The sequence below is a fragment of the Ranitomeya variabilis genome, chromosome 5 (genome assembly GCF_051348905.1).
Source record: "Ranitomeya variabilis isolate aRanVar5 chromosome 5, aRanVar5.hap1, whole genome shotgun sequence".
Classification (NCBI taxonomy): Eukaryota; Metazoa; Chordata; class Amphibia; order Anura; family Dendrobatidae; genus Ranitomeya; species Ranitomeya variabilis.
The window spans coordinates 681,360,559-681,373,739 of record NC_135236.1 but is presented as its reverse complement, the minus strand read 5'-3'; the positions used below and the strand labels follow the sequence as shown (position 1 = coordinate 681,373,739).

General features: G+C 38.3%; 1 protein-coding gene across 2 annotated transcripts in view; it reads left to right on the top strand.

The window, feature by feature from the left end:
- Positions 1–13,181, top strand: part of USP18 (ubiquitin specific peptidase 18) — a 34,582-nt gene that overhangs the window by 8,339 nt on the left and 13,062 nt on the right. Inside the window, exons 2-3 of one of the 2 annotated variants that reach the window (XM_077267116.1) lie at positions 9,648–9,791; positions 10,208–10,304. In XM_077267116.1, coding sequence (XP_077123231.1) covers positions 9,677–9,791; positions 10,208–10,304 — 212 coding nt within the window. In that variant the 5' untranslated portion in view covers positions 9,648–9,676. The remainder of the gene's footprint in view (positions 1–9,647; positions 9,792–10,207; positions 10,305–13,181) is intronic. The other variant, XM_077267117.1, reaches the window with a different exon arrangement.

Below are 13,181 nucleotides of genomic sequence, written 5' to 3'. Positions count from 1 at the left end.
GTTCAGGCTATTTGCGATTGGACGCAACCCTCTTCTCTTAACAGTCTTCAGAAGTTTTTGGGCTTTGCTAATTTTTATCGTCGATTTATAACTGGTTTTTCTGATGTTGCTAAACCGTTGACTGATTTGACTAAGAAGGGTGCTGATGTTGCTGATTGGTCCCCTGCTGCTGTGGAGGCCTTTCGGGAGCTTAAGCGCCGCTTTTCTTCCGCCCCTGTATTGCGTCAGCCTGATGTTACTCTTCCTTTTCAGGTTGAGGTTGACGCTTCAGAAATCGGAGCTGGGGCGGTTTTGTCGCAGAAAAGTTCCGACTGCTCCGTGATGAGACCTTGTGCGTTCTTTTCTCGTAAATTTTCGCCCGCTGAGCGAAATTATGATGTTGGTAATCGGGAGCTCTTGGCTATGAAGTGGGCTTTTGAGGAGTGGCGTCATTGGCTTGAGGGGGCTAGACATCAGGTGGTGGTATTGACCGACCACAAGAATTTGATTTATCTTGAGTCTGCCAGGCGCCTGAATCCTAGACAGGCGCGCTGGTCGTTATTTTTCTCTCGGTTTAATTTTGTGGTTTCTTACCTACCAGGTTCTAAAAATGTGAAGGCGGATGCCCTTTCTAGGAGTTTTGAGCCTGATTCCCCTGGTAATTCTGAACCTACAGGTATCCTTAAGGATGGAGTGATATTATCTGCTGTTTCCCCAGACTTGCGACGGGTCTTGCAGGAGTTTCAGGCGAATAGACCTGATCGTTGCCCGCCTGGTAGAATGTTTGTTCCTGATGATTGGACCAGTAGAGTCATCTCGGAGGTCCATTCTTCTGCGTTAGCAGGTCATCCTGGAATCTTTGGTACCAGGGATTTGGTGGCTAGGTCCTTCTGGTGGCCTTCCCTGTCGCGAGATGTGCGAGGTTTTGTGCAGTCTTGTGATGTTTGTGCTCGGGCCAAGCCTTGTTGTTCTCGGGCTAGTGGATTGTTGTTACCCTTGCCTATTCCGAAGAGGCCTTGGACTCACATCTCCATGGATTTTATTTCTGATCTCCCTGTTTCTCAGAAGATGTCTGTCATCTGGGTGGTGTGTGACCGTTTCTCTAAGATGGTCCATTTGGTTCCCTTGCCCAAATTGCCTTCCTCATCCGAGCTGGTTCCTCTGTTTTTTCAAAATGTGGTGCGCTTGCATGGTATTCCGGAGAATATCGTTTCTGACAGGGGAACCCAATTCGTGTCTAGATTTTGGCGAGCGTTCTGTGCTAGGATGGGCATTGATTTGTCTTTTTCGTCTGCTTTCCATCCTCAGACTAATGGCCAGACCGAGTGAACTAATCAGACCTTGGAGACTTATTTGAGGTGTTTTGTGTCTGCGGATCAGGATGATTGGGTTGCCTTTTTGCCCTTGGCGGAGTTTGCCCTCAATAATCGGGCTAGTTCTGCCACCTTGGTTTCTCCTTTCTTCTGTAATTCGGGGTTTCATCCTCGTTTCTCTTCCGGTCAGGTGGAGTCTTCGGATTGTCCTGGAGTGGATGCTGTGGTGGAGAGGTTGCATCAGATTTGGGGGCATGTGGTGGACAATTTGAAGTTGTCCCAGGAGAAGACTCAGCAGTTTGCCATCCGCCGTCGTCGTGTTGGTCCTCGTCTTTGTGTTGGGGACTTGGTGTGGTTATCTTCTCGTTTTGTCCCTATGAAGGTTTCTTCTCCTAAGTTTAAGCCTCGGTTCATCGGCCCGTACAAGATATTGGAGATTCTTAACCCTGTGTCCTTTCGTTTGGACCTCCCTGCATCTTTTTCTATTCATAATGTCTTCCATCGGTCATTGTTGCGCAGGTATGAGGTACCGGTTGTGCCTTCCGTGGAGCCTCCTGCTCCGGTGTTGGTTGAGGGTGAGTTGGAGTACGTTGTCGAGAAGATCTTGGACTCCCGTGTTTCCAGACGGAGACTTCAGTATCTGGTCAAGTGGAAGGGCTACGGTCAGGAGGATAACTCTTGGGTGACAGCCTCTGATGTTCATGCCTCCGATTTGGTCCGTGCCTTTCATAGGGCTCATCCTGATCGCCCTGGTGGTTCTGGTGAGGGTTCGGTGCCCCCTCCTTGAGGGGGGGGTACTGTTGTGAATTTGGTTTCTGGGCTCCCCCGGTGGTTTCTGGTGGTACTGCACTTGTGTGCTTCATCTCCTCTGTTCACCTGTTTTCCATCTGGATGTGGGAGTTTTCTATTTAGCCTTGCTCCTCAGTCATTTCTATGCCGGCCAACAATGTTACCAGAAGCCTTTCTGTTGCATGTTCCTGCTCCTAGACAACTATCAGCTAAGTTGGACTTGTTGTCCTAAGTTTGTTTTGCATTTTTGTTCCAGTTCTCTGTGATTGAATATTTCTGAGGCTGGAAGCTCTTGTGAGCTGAAATTGCCACTCTGGTGTCATGAGTTGATATTAGAGTCTTAAAGTAATTTCAGGATGGTATTTTGAAAGGGTTTTCAGCTGACCGTGAAGTTCCCTTTTCTGTCTTCCTACTATCTAGTAAGCGGACCTCAATTTGCTAAACCTATCTTCATACTTCGTATGTCAATTTCCTCTAAAATCACCGCCAATATATGTGGGGGCTACTGTCTGCCTTTTGGGGAAAATTTCTCTAGAGGTAAGCCAGGTCTGTATTTTCCTCTGCTAGGGTCAGTCAGTTCTCCGGCTGGCGCTGGGCGTCTAGGGATAAAACGTAGGCACGCTACCCGGCCACTGTTAGTTGTGCGGTAGGTTTAGCTCATGGTCAGCTCGAGTTCCCATCTTCCAAGAGCTAGTCCTTTTGTATGCTTTATTACGTTCTCTTGCCATTGAGAACCATGACAGTTATATTCTTGTACATAGGAGCAGTATTATAGCAGTTATATTCTTGTACATAGGGGCAGTATTATAGTAGTTATATTCTTGTATATAGGAGCAATATTATAGTAGTTATATTCTTGTAAATAGGAGCAGTATTATAGTAGTTATATTCTTGTACATAGGGGCATTATTATAGTAGTTATATTCTTGCACACAGGGAGCAGTATTATAGTAGTTATATTCTTGTACATAGTGGCAGTATTATAGTAGTTATATTCTTGTACATAGGGGGCAGTATTATAGTAGTTATATTCTTGTACATAGGAGCAGTATTATAGTAGTTATATTCTTGTACATAGGAGCAGTATTATAGTAGTTATATTCTTGTACATAGGAGCAGTATTATAGTAGTTATATTCTTGTACATAGGGGGCAGTATTATAGTAGTTATATTCTTGTATATAGGAGCAGTATTATAGTAGGTATATTCCTGTACATAGGGGCAGTATTATAGTAGTTATATTCTTGTACATAGGGAGCAGTATTATAGTAGTTATATTCTTGTACATAGGAGCAGTATTATAGTAGTTATATTCTTGTACATAGTGGCAGTATTATAGTAGTTATATTCTTGTACATAGGGGGCAGTATTATAGTAGTTATATTCTTGTACATAGGAGCAGTATTATAGTAGTTATATTCTTGTACATAGGAGCAGTATTATAGTAGTTATATTCTTGTACATAGGGGCAGTATTATAGTAGTTATATTCTTGTATATAGGAGCAGTATTATAGTAGTTATATTCTTGTACATAGGGGCAGTATTATAGTAGGTATATTCTTGTATACAGGAGCAGTATTATAGTAGTTATATTCTTGTACATAGGAGCAGTATTATAGTAGTTATATTCTTGTACATAGGGGCAGTATTATAGTAGTTATATTCTTGTACATAGGGGCAGTATTATAGTAGTTATATTCTTGTACATAGGAGCAGTATTATAGTAGTTATATTCTTGTATATAGGAGCAGTATTATAGTAGTTATATTCTTGTACATAGGGGCAGTATTATAGTAGGTATATTCTTGTATATAGGAGCAGTATTATAGTAGTTATATTCTTGTACATAGGAGCAGTATTATAGTAGTTATATTCTTGTACATAGGGGCAGTATTATAGTAGTTATATTCTTGTACATAGGGGCAGTATTATAGTAGTTATATTCTTGTACATAGGGGCAGTATTATAGTAGGTATATTCTTGTACATGGGGGCAGTATTATAGTAGTTATATTCTTGTACATAGGAGCAGTATTATAGTAGTTATATTCTTGTACATAGGGGCAGTATTATAGTAGTTATATTCTTGTACATAGTGGCAGTATTATAGTAGTTATATTCTTGTACATAGGGGGCAGTATTATAGTAGTTATATTCTTGTACATAGGAGCAGTATTATAGTAGTTATATTCTTGTACATAGGAGCAGTATTATAGTAGTTATATTCTTGTACATAGGAGCAGTATTATAGTAGTTATATTCTTGTACATAGGGGGCAGTATTATAGTAGTTATATTCTTGTATATAGGAGCAGTATTATAGTAGTTATATTCTTGTACATAGGGGCAGTATTATAGTAGGTATATTCTTGTATACAGGAGCAGTATTATAGTAGTTATATTCTTGTACATAGGGCCAGTATTATAGTAGTTATATTCTTGTACATAGGGGCAGTATTATAGTAGTTATATTCTTGTACATAGGGGCAGTATTATAGTAGTTATATTCTTGTACATAGGAGCAGTATTATAGTAGTTATATTCTTGTATATAGGAGCAGTATTATAGTAGTTATATTCTTGTACATAGGGGCAGTATTATAGTAGGTATACTCTTGTATATAGGAGCAGTATTATAGTAGTTATATTCTTGTACATAGGAGCAGTATTATAGTAGTTATATTCTTGTACATAGGGGCAGTATTATAGTAGTTATATTCTTGTACATAGGGGCAGTATTATAGTAGTTATATTCTTGTACATAGGGGCAGTATTATAGTAGGTATATTCTTGTACATAGGGGGCAGTATTATAGTAGTTATATTCTTGTACATAGGAGCAGTATTATAGTAGTTATATTCTTGCTCACAGGGAGCAGTATTATAGTAGTTATATTCTTGTACATAGTGGCAGTATTATAGTAGTTATATTCTTGTACATAGGAGCAGTATTATAGTAGTTATATTCTTGTACATAGGAGCAGTATTATAGTAGTTATATTCTTGTATATAGGGGCAGTATTATAGTAGGTATATTCTTGTATACAGGAGCAGTATTATAGTAGTTATATTCTTGTACATAGGGGCAGTATTATAGTAGTTATATTCTTGTACATAGGGGCAGTATTATAGTAGTTATATTCTTGTACATAGGGGCAGTATTATAGTAGTTATATTCTTGTACATAGGAGCAGTATTATAGTAGTTATATTCTTGTACATAGGGGCAGTATTATAATAGTTATATTCTTGTACATAGGAGCAGTATTATAGTAGTTATATTGTTGTACATAGGGGCAGTAGTATAGTAATTATATTCTTGTACATAGGAGCAGTATTATAGCAGTTATATTCTTGTACATAGTGGCAGTATTATAGTAGTTATATTCTTGTACATAGGAGCAGTATTATAGCAGTTATATTCTTGTACATAGGGGCAGTATTATAGTAGTTATATTCTTGTACATAAGGGCAGTATTATAGTAGTTATATTCTTGTATATAGGAGCAGTATTATAGTAGTTATATTCTTGTACATAGGAGCAGTATTATAGTAGTTATATTCTTGTACATAGGGGGCAGTATTATAGTAGTTATATTCTTGTACATAGGGGAAGTATTATAGTAGTTATATTCTTGTACATAGGAGCAGTATTATAGTAGTTATATTCTTGTACATAGGGGGCAGTATTATAGTAGTTATATTCTTGTACATAGGGGCAGTATTATAGTAGGTATATTCTTGTACATGGGGGCAGTATTATAGTAGTTATATTCTTGTACATAGGAGCAGTATTATAGTAGTTATATTCTTGTACATAGGGGCAGTATTATAGTAGTTATATTCTTGTACATAGTGGCAGTATTATAGTAGTTATATTCTTGTACATAGGGGGCAGTATTATAGTAGTTATATTCTTGTACATAGGAGCAGTATTATAGTAGTTATATTCTTGTACATAGGAGCAGTATTATAGTAGTTATATTCTTGTACATAGGAGCAGTATTATAGTAGTTATATTCTTGTACATAGGGGGTAGTATTATAGTAGTTATATTCTTGTATATAGGAGCAGTATTATAGTAGTTATATTCTTGTACATAGGGGCAGTATTATAGTAGGTATATTCTTGTATACAGGAGCAGTATTATAGTAGTTATATTCTTGTACATAGGGGCAGTATTATAGTAGTTATATTCTTGTACATAGGGGCAGTATTATAGTAGTTATATTCTTGTACATAGGGGCAGTATTATAGTAGTTATATTCTTGTACATAGGAGCAGTATAGTAGTTATATTCTTGTATATAGGAGCAGTATTATAGTAGTTATATTCTTGTACATAGGGGCAGTATTATAGTAGGTATACTCTTGTATATAGGAGCAGTATTATAGTAGTTATATTCTTGTACATAGGAGCAGTATTATAGTAGTTATATTCTTGTACATAGGGGCAGTATTATAGTAGTTATATTCTTGTACATAGGGGCAGTATTATAGTAGTTATATTCTTGTACATAGGGGCAGTATTATAGTAGGTATATTCTTGTACATAGGGGGCAGTATTATAGTAGTTATATTCTTGTACATAGGAGCAGTATTATAGTAGTTATATTCTTGCTCACAGGGAGCAGTATTATAGTAGTTATATTCTTGTACATAGTGGCAGTATTATAGTAGTTATATTCTTGTACATAGGAGCAGTATTATAGTAGTTATATTCTTGTACATAGGAGCAGTATTATAGTAGTTATATTCTTGTATATAGGGGCAGTATTATAGTAGGTATATTCTTGTATACAGGAGCAGTATTATAGTAGTTATATTCTTGTACATAGGGGCAGTATTATAGTAGTTATATTCTTGTACATAGGGGCAGTATTATAGTAGTTATATTCTTGTACATAGGGGCAGTATTATAGTAGATATATTCTTGTACATAGGAGCAGTATTATAGCAGTTATATTCTTGTACATAGGGGCAGTATTATAGTAGTTATATTCTTGTACATAAGGGCAGTATTATAGTAGTTATATTCTTGTATATAGGAGCAGTATTATAGTAGTTATATTCTTGTACATAGGAGCAGTATTATAGTAGTTATATTCTTGTACATAGGGGGCAGTATTATAGTAGTTATATTCTTGTACATAGGGGAAGTATTATAGTAGTTATATTCTTGTACATAGGAGCAGTATTATAGTAGTTATATTCTTGTACATAGGGGGCAGTATTATAGTAGTTATATTCTTGTACATAGGGGAAGTATTATAGTAGTTATATTCTTGTATATAGGAGCAGTATTATAGTAGTTATATTCTTGTACATAGGAGCAGTATTATAGTAGTTATAGTCTTGTACATAGGGGCAGTATTATAGTAGTTATATTCTTGTACATAGGGGCAGTATTATAGTAGTTATATTCTTCTACATAGGGGCAGTATTATAGTAGATATATTCTTGTACATAGGAGCAGTATTATAGTAGTTATATTCTTCTACATAGGGGAAGTATTATAGTAGTTATATTCTTGTACATAGGAGCAATATTATAGTAGTTATATTCTTGTACATAGGAGCAGTATTATAGTAGTTATATTCATGTACATAGGAGCAGTATTATAGTAGTTATATACTTGTACATAGGGGGCAGTATTATAGTAGTTATGTTCTTGTACATAGGGGCAGTATTATAGTAGTTATATTCTTGTACATAGGAGCAGTATTATAGTAGTTATATTCTTGTACATAGGGGCATTATTATAGTAGTTATATTCTTGTACATAGGGAGCAGTATTTAAGTGGTTATATTCCTGTATATAGGAGCAGTATTATAGTAGTTATATTCTTGTACATAGGAGCAGTATTATAGTAGTTATATTCTTGTACATAGGGGGCAGTATTATAGTAGTTATATTCTTTTACATAGGAGCAGTATTATAGTAGTTATATTCTTGTACATAGGAGCAGTATTATAGTAGTTATATTCTTGTACATAGGAGCAGTATTATAGTAGTTATATTCTTGTACATAGGGGCAGTATTATAGTAGTTATATTCTTGTACATAGGAGCAGTATTATAGTAGTTATATTCTTGTACATAGGAGCAGTATTATAGTAATTATATTCTTGTACATAGGGGCAGTATTATAGTAGTTATATTCTTGTATATAGGGACAGTATTATAGTAGTTATGTTCTTGTACATAGGGGGCAGTATTATAGTAGTTATATTCTTGTACATAGTGGCAGTATTATAGTAGTTATATTCTTGTATATAGGGACAGTATTATAGTAGTTATGTTCTTGTATATAGGAGCAGTATTATAGTAGTTATATTCCTGTACATAGGGGCAGTATTATAGTAGTTATATTCCTGTACATAGGGGCAGTATTATAGTAGTTATATTCTTGTACATAGTGGCAGTATTATAGTAGTTATATTCTTGTATATAGGAGCAGTATTATAGTAGTTATATTCCTGTACATAGGGGCAGTATTATAGTAGTTATATTCTTGTACATAGGAGCAGTATTATAGTAATTATATTCTTGTACATAGGGGCAGTATTATAGTAGTTATATTCTTGTATATAGGGACAGTATTATAGTAGTTATGTTCTTGTACATAGGGGGCAGTATTATAGTAGTTATATTCTTGTACATAGGGGCAGTATTATAGTAGTTATATTCCTGTACATAGGAGCAGTATTATAGTAGTTATATTCTTGTACATAGGGGCAGTATTATAGTAGTTATATTCTTGTACATAGGGGGCAGTATTATAGTAGTTATATTCTTGTACATAGGGGCAGTATTATAGTAGTTATATTCTTGTACATAGGGGGCAGTATTATAGTAGTTATATTCTTGTACATAGGAGCAGTATTATAGTAATTATATTCTTGTACATAGGGGCAGTATTATAGTAGTTATATTCTTGTATATAGGGACAGTATTATAGTAGTTATGTTCTTGTACATAGGGGGCAGTATTATAGTAGTTATATTCTTGTACATAGGGGCAGTATTATAGTAGTTATATTCCTGTACATAGGAGCAGTATTATAGTAGTTATATTCTTGTACATAGGGGCAGTATTATAGTAGTTATATTCTTGTACATAGGGGGCAGTATTATAGTAGTTATATTCTTGTACATAGGAGCAGTATTATAGTAGTTATATTCTTGTACATAGGGGCAGTATTATAGTAGTTATATTCTTGTACATAGGAGCAGTATTATAGTAGTTATATTCTTGTACATAGGGGCAGTATTATAGTAGTTATATTCTTGTACATAGGAGCAGTATTATAGTAGTTATATTCTTGTACATAGGGGCAGTATTATAGTAGTTATATTCTTGTACATAGGAGCAGTATTATAGTAGTTATATTCCTGTACATAGGAGCAGTATTATAGTAGTTATATTCTTGTACATAGGGGCAGTATTATAGTAGTTATATTCTTGTACATAGGGGCAGTATTATAGTAGTTATATTCTTGTACATAGGGGCAGTATTATAGTAATTATTGTATACAGGGGGTGTTTTGATGTCGTGTTATATGTTGTAGGTTGCTCTTACAATGACTTTTGAGGCAGGATGTTCGATGACGGTTATGCAGATATACAACTACTGGAAGGTGATGCTTCTCCGGGTGTCAGTGCGGCTCAGCCCCTAAAAAGTTTATCGTACTCCACAGGAAAATTTAAAAATGGTGAGTTTTAGTCCTGGTGATATTTTTGCTCTTTTTTAGGTTTCTTTGATTTTTAATGATCTAATATATTAACCCTTAAATTCCATTTTACAATTTTATCTTTACATTTAATGTTGGTATACTAAAAACAATTTACCATATTTTGCTGCCTTTGGTCTTTTCTTTACCTTCAGAGCTGCATTCACAATTTCTCCAGGTTTTTCTTGGCTCAGACTTCACATCTCACTTAGGAGAGGATTGAATGAGATGTGTTATTACATAGGGCAGATATATATCCTTTATGGTGCCACTTTACATGCAGGTGAAGTCTCCATCTTTGTTGCTCACGTGTGTTGTGACTGTGAACATGAACACTTTTCCTTCTTCTGAGTCGTCTGTTCTCTGCCTGACATTTTCTGTTGTTCTCTGTTCCTCAGGGGCGGTTGGACTCTGTAGTGTCGGAGTGACGAGCTGCCTGAATCCGCTGCTACAGACACTTTACATGTACAAGGAATTCACTGACTTACTGTGCCGGTGAGAAACAAGTGCTGACAGTTCTGCAACTAAAGTCCCCCAGTGTTCCCTGCTTGTTCAGTGTCTGCACGGAGCGTGCTCACCTACATATCTCCTATATATCAGGCACAGCATGCAGGAAAGTATGTGCCCCCCTGTATTATAGGAGAACGGTTTCTAGAGAGCGATGTTCAGGAATGTCTCCTCCGCTCGGATACATTCTTACCCCCCACTTCCTGCTCCCCCATTATTCTAGCAATGAAGGGATCATTGTCGTGCGCCCCCAGATCCCTTATCGAACCACAGGCGAGAACAGCGCGTATTACTGTGCATACACTATATACAGTGGGTGCGGAAAGTATTCAGACCCCTTTACATTTTTCACTCTTTGTTTGTTTCCAGCCATCTGGTAAATTCAGAAAAGTTCATTTTTTCTCATTAATGTGCACTCTGCACCACATCGTGACTGAAAAAAACAGAAATGTAGTAATTTTTGCAAATTTATTAAAGAAAAACTGAAATCTCCCATGGTCATAAGTCTTCAGTCCCTTTGCTCAGTATTGAGGAGAAGCCCCTGTGAGCTCGTACAGCCATGAGTCTTCTTAGGAATGATGGAACAAGTTTTTCCCCCCTGGATTTGGGGATCCTCGGCCATTCTTCTTTGCAGATCCTCTCCAGTTCCGTCAGGTTGGACGGTGAACGTTGGTGGACGTCATCTTCAGGTCTCTCCAGAGATGCTCCATTGGGTTTAGGTCAGGGCTCTAGCTGGGCCGGTCAGGAATGGTCACAGAGTTGTTCTGAAGCCTTTGTTATTTTAGCTGTGTGCTTAGGGTCATTGTCTTGTTGGAAGGTGAACCTTCGGCCAAGTCTGAGGTCCAGAGCACTCTGGAAGAGGTTTTCATCCAGGATATCTCTGTACTCAGTCGTCCTGTCCCTGCAGCTGAAGAATACCCCACAGCATGATGCTGCCACCACCATGTTTGACTGTGGGGATTGTATTGGGCAGGTGATGAGCAGTGCCTGGTTTTCTCCACACATACCGCTTAGAATTATCACCGGAAAGGTCTATCTTCATCTCATCAGACCAGAGAATCTTATTTCTCATAGTCTGGGAGTCCTTCATGTGTTTTTATAACAAACTCTATGCGGCTTTCATATGTCTTGCACTGAGCAGAGGCTTCCGTCGGGCCACTCTGCCATAAAGGCCTGACTGGTGGAGGCTGCAGTGATAGTTGACTTTGTGGAACTTTCTCCCATCTCCCTACTGCATCTCTGGAGCTCAGCCACAGTGATCTTGGGGTTCTTCTTTACCTCTTACCAAGGCTCTTCTCCCACGCTTGCTCAGTTTGGCTGGATGGCCAGGTCTAGGAAGACTTCTGGTGGTCCCAAACTTCTTTCATTTAAGGATTATGGAGACCATTGTGCTCTTAGGAACCTTGAGTCCTGCAGAAATTCTGCTGTAACCTTGGCCAGATCTGTGCCACAATTCTGTCTCTGAGCTCCTTGGCCAGTTCCTTTGGCCTCATGATTCTCGTTTGGTCTGACATGCACTGTGAGCTGTGAGGTCTTATATAGACAGGTGTGCGCCTTTCCAAATCTAGTCCTATCAGTATAATTACACACAGCTGGACTCCAGTGAAAGAGTAGAACCATCTCAAGGAGGATCACAAGGAAATGGACAGCATGGGACTTACATATGAGCATCTGAGCAAAGGATCTGAAGACTTGGGACCATGTGATATTTCGGTTCTTCTTTTTTAATATATTTGCAAAAATGTCTACATTTCTTTTTTTATGAGTCAAGATGGGATGAGGACACTGATACTCGGGGTACAGGATAATGACACTGATGCTCGGGGTACAGGATGATGACACTGACGCTCGGGGTACAGGATAATGACACTGGCACTCGGGGTACAGGATGATGACACTGACGCTCGGGGTACAGGATAATGACACTGATGCTCGGGGTACAGGATGATGACACTGACGCTCGGGGTACAGGATAATGACACTGACACTGGGGGTACAGGATAATGACACTGACACTGGGGGTACAGGATAATGACACACACTGGGGGTACAGGATAATGACACTGACACTGGGGGTACAGGATGATGGCACTGACGCTCGGGGTACAGGATGATGACACTGATGCTCGGGGTACAGGATGATGACACTGATGCTTGGGATTCAGGAGAATGACAAAAAATACATACAGTGAGACACGGCCTTCCCAAAACCCTGTCTGATGACAAATGCACACTTAGCAGGATGCAGCAGGCCTCCACTGATAAAGGCTAGGAGCGGCACAGGTGCAAACTACCGTACTTGATGAAAACAACCACCCCCACCCTCCAAACATTGCAGGGGTTGCCTGCCTAGTAGAAAAAAATGCACATTGATATAACTCACATAGGACGCCAGTCACACTGATAAGTGTGGTGCACAGTGTCTGGTATGCAACCTATTAATGATGCCCTTTGTATTAACAGGCGGGCTGCCCAGCACTATAATATGCAGCACACAGTGACAGACGCCCCAGAAAAACCTAACCAACATAAAGAGGCCTGGCCACATCCTGCAAAAAAGGATATGAGATATAGTGCAAAAAAATGTATGCATATGATAAACACATACACTATATGAGGTATTGGTTTAATATTTTGGCCAAAATAAAGTAAGCCCGCAACCCAACGTCAAGGGTCCTCATTATATTGCGGGTCCTACCACTAATATAAAAAAACAGCTAACATAGAAAAAACTCAGGAGAATGACACTGACACTCAGGGTACAGGATGGTGACACTGACGTTCGGGGTACAGGATGATGACACTGATGCTCGGGGTACAGGATGATGACACTGATGCTCGGGGTACAGGATGATGACACTGATG